Here is a 17,426-nt window from a genome sequence, read left to right on the forward strand (position 1 = left end):
TTAATGATATTGTAAGCAGCCATTATCATAATTAAATGCATGTTTTTTTAGTTGCTTTTCTTGTGTGTTTTACTATTTAATAAACATTTATTTTGCTTAATTATTACAACAAGACTGGAACTTTCCTTCCATTATACCAAATTGCTTAAAAAAAGTCAGGGACTGGCATTCCAAGTTTCCCTGCAGGGATTTGGAATACCCTGGCATTAATCAACTGGGTTAAGTTTTAAAAACAAGTGAAACGCAATAAATAATAAAGTAGCAAGATCTACTCAAAGCTCAATCTTCACCAAGCTCCAAAATGCACCTCTCAGTTTTAAAGGCAAAGTCTTTTTTTCTAACGTGACCAACCAGATTTGCATATCTTTGAGTACTGAACATTGTGACTACTACCTTATAATGGTACTTAACTGAGGAGTTGATCAAAGTGGAAAGGGAGAAATGCAAGAACACATTAGAATTTTTTGTATGTGTTTATTTAATAAACCCACAATGAAATACTGCAATAACAGTATTTGACAGAGCTGTACCACAAAAAAGCACATGAAATCTGGACACTGCTTTAAAAAAAAACTGAGCTCAAGTGATAATATGAAACAGTCCTTCAGCACTTTTGTTCATGTAACAAAAATAAAACAGGCAAGACAATTGTCAGACCATAAACAAAAACTTACTGCTATTTGCAGGTACAGAGCATATGACTACACACACTCTAACACAATTTAACATTTAACCATTTACAATTATGTCATTCCCTCGAGTCTCATTAATGTACATTAAAAAGATTCAGAGTTTCATTTAAACAAAAAACTAGTCTGGTTTTGTTAAAGGATAGCACTGAATGTAAGGCAGTTACAAAAAAAAATCCAGTTTTTCAAATATGGAGTTAAAAGTTTTAAGGCAAGCTATGAAATCAATAATGACTACAGCCAAGCCTTTGTCCCTTTTCAAATCACAAATTCAAGTTAATTGCAAACTTTTCTAATTATCTAACGTGAGTCATTACAATGGAAACTGAAGTGTTAATTCAGGCCATTCATTAAAGCTCAAACATTTCAATTTGAGTTGTAATTACTGCAAATGACTCCACCAAGAGGTTTCACAAAGGCAGGCAGGAATGAAGATCAGGTGTATCATTATTTTCATAAATTTGATAATTAAATGAATGGAACAAATTTGGACTTGGTAAAGCACTTATGAACTATTAGAAGCTAAACTATCCAAACAGTTATAATCATCTAAAAACAGAATCAAAAATACACAAAATTTATTTACAGCTTGCTTGGATGCAAGCCTCCCACTGTTGCAGAGCACAGCAGCAATACTCTTCCAAGATATATTAACACTGCATCCAATTACATCCTGTGTTCATTCTTTTAGCAAAATAAAATTCAAAAGGAGGAACGTAGCAGGTAAATTATCAACCTAATGGTGTATTATGTAAAGTGTAATATCCAAAATTATCCCTTATGCATTTCATACATCACTGGTCAAAAAACTTCCTCTTGACATTAAAGATCAGCAGGAGATGGGGCAATCTAGATTACAACAAATGATTTGAAAGTTGTCATTCTAATTAAATCATGACCAATGTATACATCACGCCTGAATTGATTGCACCATTCAGAATTTCCTCAAACTGAAAATGAGGTTTTATTTTGTTAGTGCACAATGTCATTTCAGTAAATGCTCATTTTTGCATTTGTAATCAACTTATCAAGAACGGAAACGTATTTGTATACTAGAACTGGATAGTTCAGTATAGAATGATGCTAACAAAATTCTCCCATTTTCATTGTGATGAAAGCTGAAAACCATACAAATATATCGGAGAATCAAGGATCCTGCAAAAAAGACAGCTGCTTTGCGCAAATTAACATGTTGCTTGTGGAGTTTATTCTGCGATTCAGTAGTAGTTAGTCAGAGAACTACCCCAAAGATAAATGGTAATGTTCCAAGTTCGATCTTTTAGAGATATATGTAGCAAAATAGAAGCATGACATATCAGACTTCAGAATAATTTCATCATAGCTCAAATTAAATTATTGAACTAGTGGAAGAACATAATAGGTGACAAAAATGTAAACTGAAACATTTCCAACTATATTCTACTGTTGAGTAACGAGTCAAATATTTTAAATGACCATTTGATCTACACTTTTCATTATCATGTAAAACCTACCCTCTGCACATCCTTTATGCCAAACAGAAAATTGAGTTTTTGCTTTTTTTTTAATTCTTGCTAGTTTTGGCCAGTTATATTTGAAATTGTAAAATTTGCTCATACCATCACTGAGTAATTATTGCTATAACATCAGCTACTGTCATCAAAAGTAGCTTGTGCCACTAAACCAGCAGGGTGTGCAAGTTTCCAAGCCTCTGGGACAACGCTCGTTATGGTGGGTTTTGGTAGTTTAGTGACGATAGCTTCAGTGTACATAAAATTATGCTGTCATTTGTGGAACAAAATACACTTCCTCTTGTTCCACTTGTATCTGGAAGCATGGACGGATGCAAATTTATATCTAGACAAGGAACAGCACGAGTGTAAATTTTACTGTACACACTTTACTGACAGATGCTATATTTACAGAGCACAATGGCAGTTCCATAAATAAATCCATCCTTTCATTTACATAAGTATAAATTACACCTAATAGAAAAGCCATATAAAAATGTTATTGCACCATTTTATTCAAAATACCAAACATTTGTAGCCTTCACTTTCAAGGTCTAGAAACTTCCAGAGGATTTAGATAGAAACTAACTACAGTAGCATGATGATTCACTGTGAACTGAAACACTGTGTACGTAGACATGTGTTCATGCGGCTTCAAAACCACTGACTTTTCCAATCAGAACTTAAATATACAACTTACCATTTGTACAAACATTGTGCTGGCACTTTGCTGATCTGGTAAAAACATACTAACTAGCTGGAATCAAACTTCTGCCAAAATTACGTAAATTCTTTTTTGCACAATAATAGAGGAAAAGCTGCAGTATTTTATAGAGAGATAATATTTGTAATGTTTTCAAAAGGTGCTGTTTGTTTTCACAAGGTTTAGCTATCAATAAAAAACCCACTATGTTGAGGTGCATCACTAAAATCCTCAGTTAGGTTATTTAAAATTTCTTAGTAGAACCTGTCAATTCCACAAATGTCCATCCTCCGCTGGAACATATTTCAACCCTCACTTATTATCCTAACTTTTCTTATATTACATACTTTAATATTTTACTGTAAAACAGCATAAAATACATTCTAAACAGCCAAAAACAAAAAAATATTTTCCATGCAAGATACTGCAGCTTTGAGATAAGAATGGAAAGCGACACATCGATGTTGTTGGTACAGAAGTAAACTTGGCAGTCAACGTAAAAGTTTGGCAACAATAGTTTGTTAACAGAGGTCCATTCCCCACTGCCAATGAAAACCAGATAACAATGAAAAGCTGAACTATTAACCCATCTTTACAATGTTAATCACTTCAATTGAAGTTTAAAATCAGTAAAGTTAGGGTTCAAAAGTACTTAGAACTCTTATGCAAACTATAACTTCACCCTAGCTTTGATTGCTCAGAGGCACATTCAAGTCCTACTCACAAAACGATTGGAGTAAAAAATATTCAAAATAATTCATGAGCAGACATATTATAAAATAAACATATGCAACATCTGTGTCCTGAATCCTAGGATAGCACCAGTTACTAAATCTAATTATTCCCCCTCAGCAGCTGTAGAATATTACAAAGGATCACATCAACAAACCCAACACCTGCTCATTAGAGCTGAATAAAATGGCAACAGTTACAAATACTGAAATTTCAGTACTGGTTAAACTAAATCATTGAACCCATATTCATCGTCCATTAAGTAATTACCTAAAATCAGAAACAATTCCTATGCTATGTCCTGCAAATACAGGCTTGTAACCATTAAAAGTTCAGAACTTCATAAACTCATTAGCAAATTATGAGAAGTACCAATTGCAACTTCACAATCTCAATCAAGATCCCTTTTTAGATATACATTTCTGTTTAGTCCCTTTGAATAACAGATCAAATATTAAATATTAACAGGTGATCTTATTATGGTTCACTTGGAAGATTGTCAAAGGAACATTCATACAAATGTTTGTAGCATGTTACACATTACTATCAACATGTCAATTCCAACTCTACCAATTACATAAATCACATTACTCAATACAAGCAAGCACACAATGGGAAGTTGTACTGAATTCAAAAACTGAGTTACAGTTACGCAGCCCTTAAGTACAAATTTTATTACTGTGAAGCACTGATGTTAAATAGAACATGATAAATGCAATGAACATACATTGCACAAAACAGACATGGACTCCTCAGGTTTCATACATACAACAGATTGATTACTGGTTTTGAATGTGATCCTTTATGATTAAAATGAGGAAGGATGGAGGTAACAGCTCGTTAAAATGGAGGGGAATGTTCATAAGGTGGAAAAGCTAGAGCTCTGGTTAGCCCTGGCTGTTTCAGGCATCAGTTTCTCTTCCCCGCAAATGTAGAATCATTCAATATAACCATTTCGATCAAAAACATGTATGAAAACTTTCAGCACAGTAAAAACCAACAGTAGCAGCCAAGTTTCTCAGCTAAACCCAACAGATTGAGGAGCTGCACAGTTTCAGCACAGTTGGCCATCTTGTCATGCAGGGTTTATTACCACAGTATGTCCTTCATGATCAAGTCAACAGTCAAAATGCAGTCAGCCCAAAGTTGCATCGACATGACAACATGCCAGCAAAGTCTGACCAGGTATCCAAGGTTGGGTCGTACCTCTGCACCATGTTCAGGTATGATGACCCTGAGTGACCTCCCACCACATAGAGGTAGTTGTCTACAATGGCTGCACCAACTCCTGTCATAGGGGAAAAAATGTATTTGATTAAAACAAACTCCATAAAACGGATGAACAATAAACAAAAATTGTACATAAGCAGATCAAGTGTCAGTTGGAAAAACATTAAAGGAACAATGATTGTAGTATCATATGGTTTACATTAGCCTTGGAAAAGGACAAAAAGCAATCTAGAGCAATACTCTGTTATACAAAAGCCTAGGACCAGAGGGTATAATCCCAGAGTAAGGGGAGAGAAAAAACAGAATTGACGTCTCAAGTCCACAGGATTCTTCTTCAGATGCTACCAGACTGGCTGAGTGCTTCCAGCATTTTCTGTTTTTATTTCAGAGTTCCCCAAGAGTCAATACAAGATCTACTGCTTTTCTTGATATATATTAATGACATGGAATTAGGTGCGCATGGAACAATTTCAAACTTTGCAGATGACACAAAACTTAGAAAGTATAGTGAACTGTGGAAGAGTGATAAACTCCAAGAGGACATGGAATGGGCAAACACATGACAGATGAAATTTAATGCAGAAATGTGTAAAGTGTTATTTTTGGTAGGAAGAATGAGGAGAGGTAATACAAAATAAAGAGTACAATTCTGAAGTGAGTACAGAAGATTATTATGTATACAAATTGTTGATGGTGGTTAAAAAGGCATACGAGAACCTAGGCTTTAAAAGAGAGGCAGAGGGAAGAGTACAAAAAGCAAAAAAAGAGCCAATTTTATGAAAACAATTGTTTTATTTTCAACTCGTATACTGTGTTCAATTCTCGGCACCACACTAAGTATATGAAGGTATTGGAGGGGATGCAGAAAAAGGTTTACAAGAATGATTCCAAGGATGAGAGATGACACTTGTATGGATCGATTGACGGAGAGAAGATTCAGAGGAAATTTGATAGAAAAATCACAAAGGAGCTAGACATACTAGATATGGAGAAGTTGTTGCCAATTGTTTCCCTAGAGTCAAGGGCAAGAGGACACTGATTTAAGCTGATTGGTAAAAGAAGCAGTACAGAGTGGTTTTGATCTGGAGTGCAGTGTGTAGTGGAGGCTATTTCAATTGTTGCTTTCAATAGGGAATTGATTAAACTCCTGAGGAGAAATAATTTGCAGTATTACAGTGAAATTACAGGGAATTGGAACAGGGTTTCTTGCGCTGAGACAGTTCTATGATTTTCTCCCAATTGTAGCAATTTAATTAAGCAATCAATTTTGTTAAAGAAAAACCGCATACAGCAATTGCTTTTCACGAATTGATACATTACAACACTATCTGGGACCATGTAAATATCCATTTACCTGTTCTAGGATCACTCATTGGCCTGCATAAGGTCCACTGATTTTGATGAGGTTCATACCTCTCAACACTCTGTAAATGTGACACACCATTATGTCCACCAACAACAAAGATGAATCCAAGCATTGAACCAACACCGAAGTTAATTCTTTTATCAGCCATTGGAGCCACCATCTCCCAGGAATCTTTGCTTGGATCATAACGTTCCACACTAATTTTACAAATAGAAGTAAAACATTGAAGTAGGTTAAATTCCACTTGCTCTAGAAATGATAGGAATCATATACAAGTAACTCAAGTACATAGAGCTCCCCACAAGACTAGTTTCAACAGTATAATAACCACTACCAATTTCGAAGGCTTTATAGAAAACAGGATGGAGAGTAGGAAATGAAACGTGACACTGACTGTAAAACACCTGACTCCCCTATCAATTTCCACTCCTGAAGGCAGTGGCTCATGCTGGAATAGTTTCATAGATGCTGGAGGCTCTCCAGTACTTGCATATTTGAGCCCAGTTAGCAAGTGTTGACAACTTATTTGACTTAAGAACATGTAATTAGTTAGCAATCAAGGGAACCTGATCAAATCTTTGCACTGTGTGAAAATTTTGAGGGGGTTAATTTTACAAAATATATTCTAGGTGTGTAAAACATACGCATGATATACAAGAACAAAATTTAAAGTAATTAAATGTGCTATCAGGAAAAACAGAACAATTTCAAACAAACTTTCAGACACAACACGAGGAAAAAACAGAACAGGGATAATAATTTAAGAATAACATTTGGTGTCAAGATTTTAACAAATTATAAACTCAGTTTTAGATTTGTAAATTTCATACTTGGGCAGATTTTTCCCACTCAGTGATATTACTGCTGGGAAAATTATTACTTTCCCAGTTTTTGGAACCCAGCATCAATTTCAAGGACTCAGACGTGAAGTGCAAGTCTACTGTCTCCAAACATTAGATAAGCATAAATGTTAGATGTGTATCACTAAATTTTCTATTAGAGTTATGTTTAAATTGATCGTGTGATTGTTAAATTGTGGGCAGTTGTGTGTTCATTCAGACTGTTTGCACTCAAATTCAGATCCTAGAAGCAAAGTGTAATTTTGCTTTCATAAAAGAACATACAATTTTTGTGTTTGTTTCGCGAAGAAATCAGACGGGAGAAATGGAAATTATGTTCTTAAAAATGATATGCAGTAATTTACATGAAAGCAATACTTACAATTTTTAGCAGAAACACTTTGTTGAAAAAGAAATTCCCTTCCTATATTCAAATTGGGATCTAATGAGTTTAGACAATGATCTCCCGTGGAAATATTTCTGTACATAAAATTTCGTGCAAAATTTCAATTTATAACAATTCGGCTACTAGAAAGGCAAGCAAATTTATTTTGTCCTAATAAATTTGGCACAACACAAATTACTGGGCCTCTTGGGAGTCTGACATGTGGACATTGTATCGAATCTCATCAATCTGAAAAATCCAAAACTTAAGCAAAGATCACAAAATAATCTTTTGTTAGAATGTGAAACCACATAATCAATTAATTTTGATTTTTTTTGAAAAGTCTTTAATCAAAAATTCATCATTAGGTTTGACTACACAAACCCATCTGATGATTTCATGACTGAGGTTATGATCTAATAAAGGATAAACTACAAAATCAAAGAACAGAAAATTGGAGGTTTTATTATTGGCACATGTTGAGTTAGCTAATCTCAGGTGTTATGCACAGTTCCCATTCTTACTCACTACTCAATTGCTGCATGATAAGATTGAAGAAGATTTGAAGGGGGCATTCTGTTAGCCAAGACGGGTTCTCCAAACCAAGTTGAATCGGCATGCAGAAATTTGTAGTAAGCAATCACGCATGAAGAACCACCATTTGAGGGATGTACAGGGAGACTACTGATAATGTAACTTAAGTAGGTTCAGGACTTTCAGCAAGGAGATAATTGTGAAACAAAAGAAGAGATTTTAATTTAGTGAAATGTGATACATTTTTTGGAGTTTCTCCCTCTTGGTCTCGCAACTCCAATGACTTTTAAAGTCAAGTAGAATATTCTATAACTTTCTGAAAGTTTAAAATGTTGTATCCTATCTTGATAAAATGATATTGCTTTACCTGTTCATGTGAGCAGGGCCATATCCTCCTATAGCATATATCATTCCATCTAAAACTGCAGCTGCAAAACAGCTTCGACTCTTCCCCATAGGTGCAACTGGTTGCCACTTTTTGATTTTAGGAATGTATTTTTCCACAGATTGTAAGTAGTTTTCTCCATCATAACCACCAATTGCGTACAGTTCGCCCGCTAATACTGCCACTCCAAGTGTGCTTCGACACTCGTTCATTCTTTCTACAGGTGTCCACTTGTTTGTCTCTGGATTCCAGCCTTCCACCAAATTCTCATGTTTTCGATAATTGATGCCTTGCCGAATGTGGGTTGCAATTCCTCCTACTACATATAGTTTCTGATCAACAACAGCAACTCCACATTCATAACGTGGACTACTAAGTGGTGCCAGGCCTGTCCAGGAGTCTGTCTGAGGGAAGTACATCTCCACGCTGCAATAGGAATAGAGAGAGAAAATTTTGTACAAATTAAAAGTTAGTCTTTAAAAAAATTGCAGTGAAGCTTATGGCAACATTTGTGTTTCCTCTTATGGGCAATCTAGAACAAGAAGGTACATGTTGCAAGGCAGTAGATTTAAAACTGTGATGAGCAGGAACTACTTCTTGCAGAGGGTGGTGAATTTGTGGAACTCGCTGCCCCATAGAGCAGTGGAGTCTGAATCGTTTAATGGTTTCAAGAGGGAGATAGACATATTTCTAAAAAGGGATATGGGGAACAGTTACGGAGGTGGATTGGAGATCAGGGAGAGATCAGCAATCATCTGATTGAATGACAGAGCAGGCTCGAAAGGCTGAATGTGCATATTTCTGCTCCTAATTCTTATGTTCTTATGTATTTGTATATTGCCTTTGGGAAAATATCTCAAGGTAACTCACAGAAATGTAATAAAGACAAAAACTGACAGAACCAAAGGCAACATTAGGACACAAGTAAAATATAATCAAGGAGGACAGCGATGTAGCGAAAGAGAGAAAACAAAACAAACCAAACCAGACAGAAGGAAAAGGGGCAGAGACACCACCCTTCTGGCCAAAGTTAAACCAAGCCCAGAATCTCAGCTATGCAATGATTTGTATTTATTTAGTGAACTTAATATATTAAAACAAGATACTTCCAGATTCTGAGGTATGCAATACAAGTACTTCCTTTAGTCCACATTGTGTACCAGACCTAAAGCTTTGGAGATATAGTTGTGGCCTCTTTTAAGGTCAAACCAATTAAACAAACTCAAATTAAATTAGGACAAAGTAAACGGGGCAGCTCCCCAAAAGGGGAACAGCCTGAACAAAATCAAAGTACAAGGAAACTTAAAAATATCAAATAAAAATGTGATTATTAGGGTCAATAATACACCCAAGCCCCTGCGGTGCCCAATAGGTGCGGAAAGCATCAACTGCGCCCATGGACACCGCATGCTCCCTCTCCAGGGATACCTGGCCACAAGCACAGCCACGGTAGAGCGGCAGAGAAGCAGGATGACAGCATAGTTGTGGCAAAAAGGAAAAATAACTAAAGGGAGTGAGGGACTAACAGCTTATATTGTGACGCTCAGCACCCTGAAGGGTCATCCAGGAACCTGTTTTTAAAAAAGTTTGTCACAGGTCCTCTGGATTAAGTATTTGTTGACTACTACATAGTATTAGACTTGTAAATTTAGAATATCAGGCAGGATTTTACAGCCTTGCTCGAACAAGATTGAAAATTCCCGCCCAAGGTCAACCGACATTTCCATTGTCTGCCCCTCACCCACTCTGATTCTGTAGCAGGCAGGGTGGTTTGCATTTGAAGCTACATTGTGGAGGCTTATCTACAAAACTGATGGAGCCACCTAAGGAGATATTTAAACAGGTGACCACACTGGTAGGTTTTAAATGGAGAATCTTTAAAAAAAGAGACAGAACAGAGATCAAAAGGATGAGAGGGGAGATTCCAGGACTCAGTGCCTAAGAGTTCTTCTATGGCTTGGTGCCATGCTTAGTTTTGTAACGCCCCTGTGAAGTATACAAGTAGCTGAACATTGGATCTTGAATGTTCCAACAAATAATTAAGCTGGTTTCAAAATATTTTACTTTTTGGAAATAATTTTAACATTTGGGCAAACAAGCAGTCTATGTTTTCCTCTCCCAGAAGAAATATTGTCAAATTTTGAAAATATTCCCAAAATAGCTGCCATTCCACTCTGGTTATGAACTTTCTTTTCTACTTAAAATCTAACCCATGTTATGAATGGAAGACATATCCATAGGAACAAATGTTCATGAGGCTGAGAACTATTAAATTTGGCTGCCATTCATTGTGCGTGCAAACGCTTTTTAAAGTTACATTCGTAACACAACCAGGACCTTCAGATATGCCCATTTGACAAAGTTACCCTGGAACAAAAGGCCAATTACTTAACAAATTAAAATTTCTAGATATAATAAACCAAATATTTAAGGATGTGCAACAATGGTTAACAGAATAGGTATTAAAGAATTTCATTTAAAACAAAATGAATCAGGGTGTAGAAGGTAACTTACAATATCCGAAATAGCCCCTTCATGTACATAATTGCATTCAATACATAACGCTAATGCAGGTTTGATAGAAGTGAATGCACACATATGAATTTCAACACCCAGGAGGCATTACTGCTACTAGCAGAGCACATTTTTCTTCAAGTGTTAGAGAAGTTAGAAAGATCAACAACTAGATTTAATATTTCTCAGCCTCATGAACATTTGTTTCTATGGTTATGTCTTCCATTCATAACATGGGTGAGTTTTTAAATAGAAAAGAAAGTTCATGACCAGAATGGAAAAACATTCCATTTCAAAATAATCAACCCATCCAAGACCAATAAAATGATTTGAGTTGTCTAGTTAGTCAGTTTTTAATTTCGCAGATATTTTGCACTCGTGTTTAACACAGAAAAAGTTATGGAGATAAGTTTATAGTAGGTTCAGGCATAAAAGACGAACATATTGAGTTAATGCATTTTTCCTTTTGGTAAAGACGATGGAAGGATGGTGAACAGTGCATACATTTGACATCATGCTTATACAGCAGCATCCCAGGATATAATTGTATAACAAAATATACCCTACTATTTTCAGCCAATGGCTTGACAGATGGAGACACGACACAATGCGGAAGGTTTACATTATACACTATGATCCATTACAATAATAACTGCATATCTACCAAAATAATACATGCAGATAAAGTGAGAGAGAGAAGCTGATATTTTCCAGACTTATTATGTCCCTGTTATCAGCACAAAAAAGTGGAGCTTGTTAATTTGGATTCTATGTTCTTACCTGTCCAATGTTGCAAACAGTCCAGTTTTTCCACCCACAGCACACAATACTTTGGGAGCACAACGTGGTCGTGTCAATAACTCAGTCTGATGGGAAAATCTGTGCTCTGGCATAAAATGATACTTAAGTGCTTCATTTAGAAGGTGCTTGCAAGTATGTTCATCACGAATTAGCTGATTTGCTTCATATAATCTTGTCAGAAACTTCACACTTAGCAGTGGCAATCGGACACAGTGCAGCAGCTGTGCCAAATATTTTTGTCTTTCTTGAACATCATATTTAATCCATGACTCCAAAGCATAAAAAACAGACTCCTCGGTCACAACATTCAGACAGTCATTTGAAATTATTTCATCTAACTCTGTGTGATTTAGTTCAAAAAACTCCTCAGTCTGACATACCTCTTCAAAATTCTGACAGATGTATTTGTTGGCAGCAAGATACAAGTCATGGCAACCATAAGTTTCAGCAAACCGAGAAATGCCAATGCAATTGCCAGGATCAAGCTGGCTTTCGAGGAACGTACAACACTCCTTCAGTATTAGTTTCATTTGAAGCAAATTTGCTGCTGGTAGTAAAGATTCTACTGTATCTTGTGAAATGAATATAGTTCCTGTATAGGCATATTCTACAATAGCTTGCAAAGCAGTTTCATCAATGCACTGGAATTCAACTTCGGAGTTTTCATTCTCTGATAAGTTTCCAGTAAACATGGCTTTGAAGTATGGGCTGATGCTAGCCAGCACCACCTTGTGGGCATGGATCTTGACATCACCAACCCTGAGGATGATGTCGCAGAGCTCACGATGCTGTCGAAGAAGATTCAATCCCTGCAGTAACTGCTCAGAGTGTGGATGAGTCAGATTGGCAAGCATGTAGGATTGAGAGGGCTGGTCCATCTGAAAGTGAGAATAAGAGATAGTTATCAGCACAAAATATCCTACTGTAACCAAGAAACATTTATCTATTACAATATTTCAACTTTGTATAAAAGCATTTCACCACAAACAAATAAGAAAATAGACCTCAAGTTAATAAAAACTGTTTCAGTCTAAAGCAAAAAAAATTAGAATATTTAGCTCTTGAAACAGTGATCCAAGATATATTCATGGTTTCTAAAGTTCTTGCTGCCAGTAACAATCAGATCATTTATAGTAACCATATCTGAAATTAATCTAATGCTTACTCTCTGGCAAGTAGTTCCTCAGAAAAGGAAAAGTTACAAAGCAATCTGGAATATTCTTTCAACTTAGTCTATTGCATATGCTGTCCACAATGTGGCCTCCTCAAGATAAGGGTGACCAGATGCAGAACACCTCGGCACAATTCACAAGCATGGTCCTGACCTTCTGATCACTTCATTTCAATTCAGCATCTTGCTCTCATACTCACATTTCATGTTCACAGTTGTCCTCAGCCTGCTACAGTGTTCCAGTGAAGCCCAATACAAGCTGGAGGAGATGCACCTCATCTTCCAACTAAGTACTATGCAGCCTTCTGCACTCAACAATTTCAGACCATGAACTTTATCCTCCATGTTGAATCCTCTGCCCTAATTCAGTCTGCATGTTGTTCTCATGTTTTTGCTTTTTGATAATGCTGACTATTCTGCTTTTAACACATACTCTGGACCAAAGTTTTAGTTCTTAATACTATCATTATCACTCCCTTTGTTTAGTGTTTGAGGACATATTTGTCATTTAATCACCCCTGCCCCATAACCTATCCCTGACCTTTTGTTTTGCTCCACCTGTCCCTTCCTTTTTTCAACAGCATAAAGCTGACTTTACTGACTGTCTCCAGTTCCAAACAGTCATCGTACATTTTGAAATTTGAAGCATTAACTGTCGGTCTACACAGGTGCTACCCAATTTGCTGGGTTTTTCCAGCATTTTCCTTTTTTATTCCAATAAGTCTTTGTAGCACTCGTTAATTCAACTCCTTTGCTCTTATTTTAACTACAAAACATGCTACTTATAGGTTTTGATTGATTGACAGCTACAATCATTTACAAGGAATGCAAGCAGTGCAGTGTAAGATTAATTCAGGTGGTACAGGCAACCTCAGTTTCTTTCTACTTACACTAACTGTTTCCAAAAGTATGAAGCTAAAAAAGCAACCTGACAAGAGCCATTAAAACATATAAATATCTTAATAAACCCCTTCATCTCAAAACAAATGACAACCACTGAAGGCATTTGCCTTTTGCAAGCCTTTCGCTTAAATGACAGATAACTCTTCACAATTGAGCTCAATCATATTATATAGTTGCTATATTCGTGAACCACAAAAAATGAAAAAACATATTTTAGAGGCAGCACAGATGACTTTCATGATGTACGTTCTTGGAATGTTATTGCAGGCAAGGTCAATTTTTCTTACTTATCCCTAGATGTCCTTGAGAAACTAGAGATACACCACCTTAGATTGATAAAGTCTACATGACAAACATCTCCATAATGCAATTCTTACATGGAGAGGTCCTGGATTTTGATCCAGTGATAACAAAGGAGTAGCGATATATGTGCAAGTTAGGATAGTCTGTTACTCAAGAGGGACACTTGGAGATGTGGTGTTCCCAAGCATTAGCTGCACTTGTTCTTCTTGCTAGTGGAAGTTGCAGTTTGAGAGCTGTAACTGAAGAAACCTTGGTGACTTGCTGTGATGCATCTGTAGATTGGTGCACACTACATCCAATGTACACTGGTGGTGGTGATTTAAGCTGGTGAATGAGGGTGCCGATTAAACATACTGTTTTGGTTTGGATAGTGCTGAGCTTCAGGCTTGCACAGTGGGTCAACACAATCATTTCACCACTGGAGTATGGATTTGAAACCAACACGTAAATTGAATAAAGGGTTCTTGTTCACTAAGGATCTACTGAGATCTGAGTGGCTTCAGCCCAGTGTATATTAGCAAGTGAAACTAATTAGAAGTCTCATTCAGAAATGGTACAAGGATGGTTAGTATGGGAAATTGAAATGTCCCTCTGGTGCAGCAGGAGTAATCCCAGTTTAATACTGATACAGTTATCACAGACTGAGTGAAGGAAAACTTGCTGTGAATGCCACAGTGCTTTTCTTGACCCAGGGATGATTAATTCTGACAGAATTCCAGCAATCTGACTAGGCTATGGTTGACTGGGAAATATTTGATGCTAACAGAATAGTCCAAATAGATAGTTCTTGTATTATTCAATGCCCAACATCTCTCGCAATAATAAGCATAAAACAATCAGCGAGACGAATAACATTGCACAAGTGGGATGGCCATATCTCTCTTCAGAAAAGCGACAGTGATTAAATAGTCAGTTCCCTTCTCAGCTAATTATCTAAATTCAATGCATTGCAACTAACTAACAGTAAAACTAAAAAAGGCAGATATAAATATAAGGAAAAGGTGTCAAACCTCCATTAAGCAAGCAGCTCAACTTCCTTAAATATGAATACAATAAGCTTCCTTTTAAATCTAGCCATGTAAAAACAAAGACAGGTGTATTATGATGGCAAAAGGTGTGCATTTACCTCTTCTTCCCTGCTTCGAATTGAGGCCTCTCAGAATAATCCAAATAGATAGTTCTTGCAAGAGGAATAAAATTGCACAAGTGGGATGGCTGAATCTCTCTTCAGTAAAAGCGATAATGATTAAATAGTCAGTTCCCTTCTCGGCTAATTATCTAAATTCTGTTATCTATTCTGTTAGCATCAAATATTTCAGAGGTTGTTTTCACAGTCCCTTTTTCTTGTTTTCATTATAAATTAATTCAATTTCCTTACACAGTTTCCATTTATTTTTCTTCAGTAAATAACCAAATCAATTTAGCATTGATCATTATTGTGGTTGACATAATCACAATAGCAATACCCATGGTGTCAAATTTGGGCAACCTGACAATTGTTCTCCTTAAAAAATCTCTGATATTGCTTTTCATCTATAGCACAAATGCATCAGTGTTGGTTAACAGAATATTTAATTTGCATCATTAGGCAGTTCTCTGATGCCAGGAACACTCCCACAGGCAAAGTAAACTTCAGCTTTCTTGTTTTTCTAAACAGTTCTGTTATCTTCAAGGTACATTTATGACTACTTTTACAGTGTTACTATGCTGCCACAATACATAGTATTAGCAATAATAGACTACATCTTGGATATTAACTTAAAATTGCTCCCACTGCAACTGAACTTGGTGTTGCACAGCTCAAAATATTTTCCCAATGCCCAATTCAAAATCAAAAGGAAAAGAAACACATTGTGCATACTGATTTTTGTCTACAGAACATGTGGGTGCGAGTTTTTAAATAAGATGTATTCTTTATAAATAAAATCAGGGGACCATTAGAAAAATTTGCAACTTTCAATTATTGCTTTATGTGATAGAGATTAGGAACATCTACCATTGAACTGCTCTACTACAACCATTATGGTTAAGTTTATTTAATAGTCACAAATTAGCTTAAATTCATATTACATTGAAGTTATAGTGAAACTACCCTAGTCGCCACATTCCAGCACGTGTTTGGGTACATTAAGGTGAGTTTAGCATGGTCAATTTACCTAATCCGCACATCTTTGGACTGTGGGAGGAAAACCATGCAGACATAGGGAGTACGTGCAAACTCCACACGACAGTGACCAAGTTGGAAATCAAGCCAGGTCCCTGGCACAGTGAGGCAGCAGTGCTAACCATCATGGTAACCATGCCCCAATACCATAATGTATAAAGTAAAATCCTTTAATTTTAACTTTAGACACAAGGGCTTCTTGTATTCCAATATTTTGATTTTGTTATACAACCAAATCAGCATTTTAAATAAAGTGTACTGTGGCAGTTGACATTCAAGATAAGTATGAGAACTATTTAGGTAGTTGGAATGGGGTTGTGGTTGATGATTGCCAGTTTCTTCAGTAAAGCAATTTTCCCTTCTAAGCATTATTCATTTCTGATTACAACACGTTAGACAGATTGTTCCACTTGAAGCCCTTTTGTCGCTGCCTTTTCAATTTGGATGTTCAATTGAAAATCTAATATGAAAAGTTTGAAGGAACGATTCAGACGTCTACACGTTTAACTGCAGCTGCAAACTAAATGAACAGTACAGTGGGCTTCAGGCCATGAATCTGTATTAAATCAATCCAATTCATATATATTTATGTTAGATAAAAGAGTTTGAGGGTTTTTGCAGGTAAACAAGGGCAATATTTGGAAATTATTTTCAAAACTTAAAACAAAAAAGTTCGTACTTAATTGCTTTGTGGCTTCGATTTCATTCAAATGTTGAATTTATATTTAGACTAACACTAAACAAAATACAGCTCACACATACATATTTAATTTTACAATCATGCCTCTACTTTTAACAAGTTAAATCTGTCATTGCAGTTATCTATTAGATTAGGGGCCTGGGCCTGATACAGGTATATCTCCGGCATACTTACTAACAACTGCGCTTAATTCTAAACTAAATGAAAATACGGGGAATGTAAAATACATCATGAACCCACCTGATAGATCACGACGATAACCAGCCAAGGAGAAGATCAGCGAACAAAATCCCCCAAAACCTCTCAAACACAAATACAAAAGCAGGTGGGGTGTGCGTAATTTCCGGCTCAGATTAATTATATTATCGAAAGAAAACACGGATAACCGCCGGACAACAGACTATCAAACATCTTGCACGTTTAAAATGGCAAAAATCTCCTCACAGTCGGCCAAGTTTGTGTGCTATTTCTCGACGATTGCGGCCAGGCCGCGGGCAGGGAGCCACTCTGGGAATTG

The 17,426-nt window shown here is 36.3% G+C and overlaps 1 protein-coding gene across 2 annotated transcripts; it reads right to left on the reverse strand.

Moving 5' to 3' along the window:
- Positions 1-478: 478 nt before the first annotated feature.
- Positions 479-17,405, reverse strand: klhl28 (kelch like family member 28). Of its 2 annotated transcripts, XM_080202453.1 has the most exons (6): positions 17,150-17,405; positions 15,172-15,270; positions 11,648-12,546; positions 8,336-8,779; positions 6,199-6,407; positions 479-4,902 (listed from the first exon to the last, which is right to left on the reverse strand). In XM_080202453.1, the coding sequence occupies exons 3-6, from the start codon at positions 12,544-12,546 to the stop codon at positions 4,739-4,741; spliced, it is 1,716 nt and encodes a 571-aa protein (XP_080058579.1). In that variant the 5' UTR covers positions 15,172-15,270; positions 17,150-17,405; the 3' UTR covers positions 479-4,738. The 2 variants fall into 2 exon arrangements, with proteins under 2 accessions (XP_080058579.1, XP_080058578.1); XM_080202452.1 differs by lacking the exon at positions 15,172-15,270.
- Between the last annotated feature and the right edge of the window lie 21 nt (positions 17,406-17,426).

Source organism: Carcharhinus amblyrhynchos, chromosome 14, assembly GCF_965287045.1.
Source record: "Carcharhinus amblyrhynchos chromosome 14, sCarAmb.v2.hapA, whole genome shotgun sequence".
Classification (NCBI taxonomy): Eukaryota; Metazoa; Chordata; class Chondrichthyes; order Carcharhiniformes; family Carcharhinidae; genus Carcharhinus; species Carcharhinus amblyrhynchos.

Excerpts from the sequence above, each read along its gene's own strand:
- klhl28 (XM_080202452.1), bottom strand. The coding sequence starts at position 12,546 with ATGGACCAGCCCTCTCAATCCTACATGCTTGCCAATCTGACTCATCCA. Across the intron at positions 8,780-11,647 it reads CTGTTTGCAACATTGGACAG|CGTGGAGATGTACTTCCCTC; the intron begins GTAAGAACATAG and ends TTCCTATTGCAG. Across the intron at positions 4,903-6,198 it reads AATGAGTGATCCTAGAACAG|GAGTTGGTGCAGCCATTGTA; the intron begins GTAAATGGATAT and ends CCCCTATGACAG.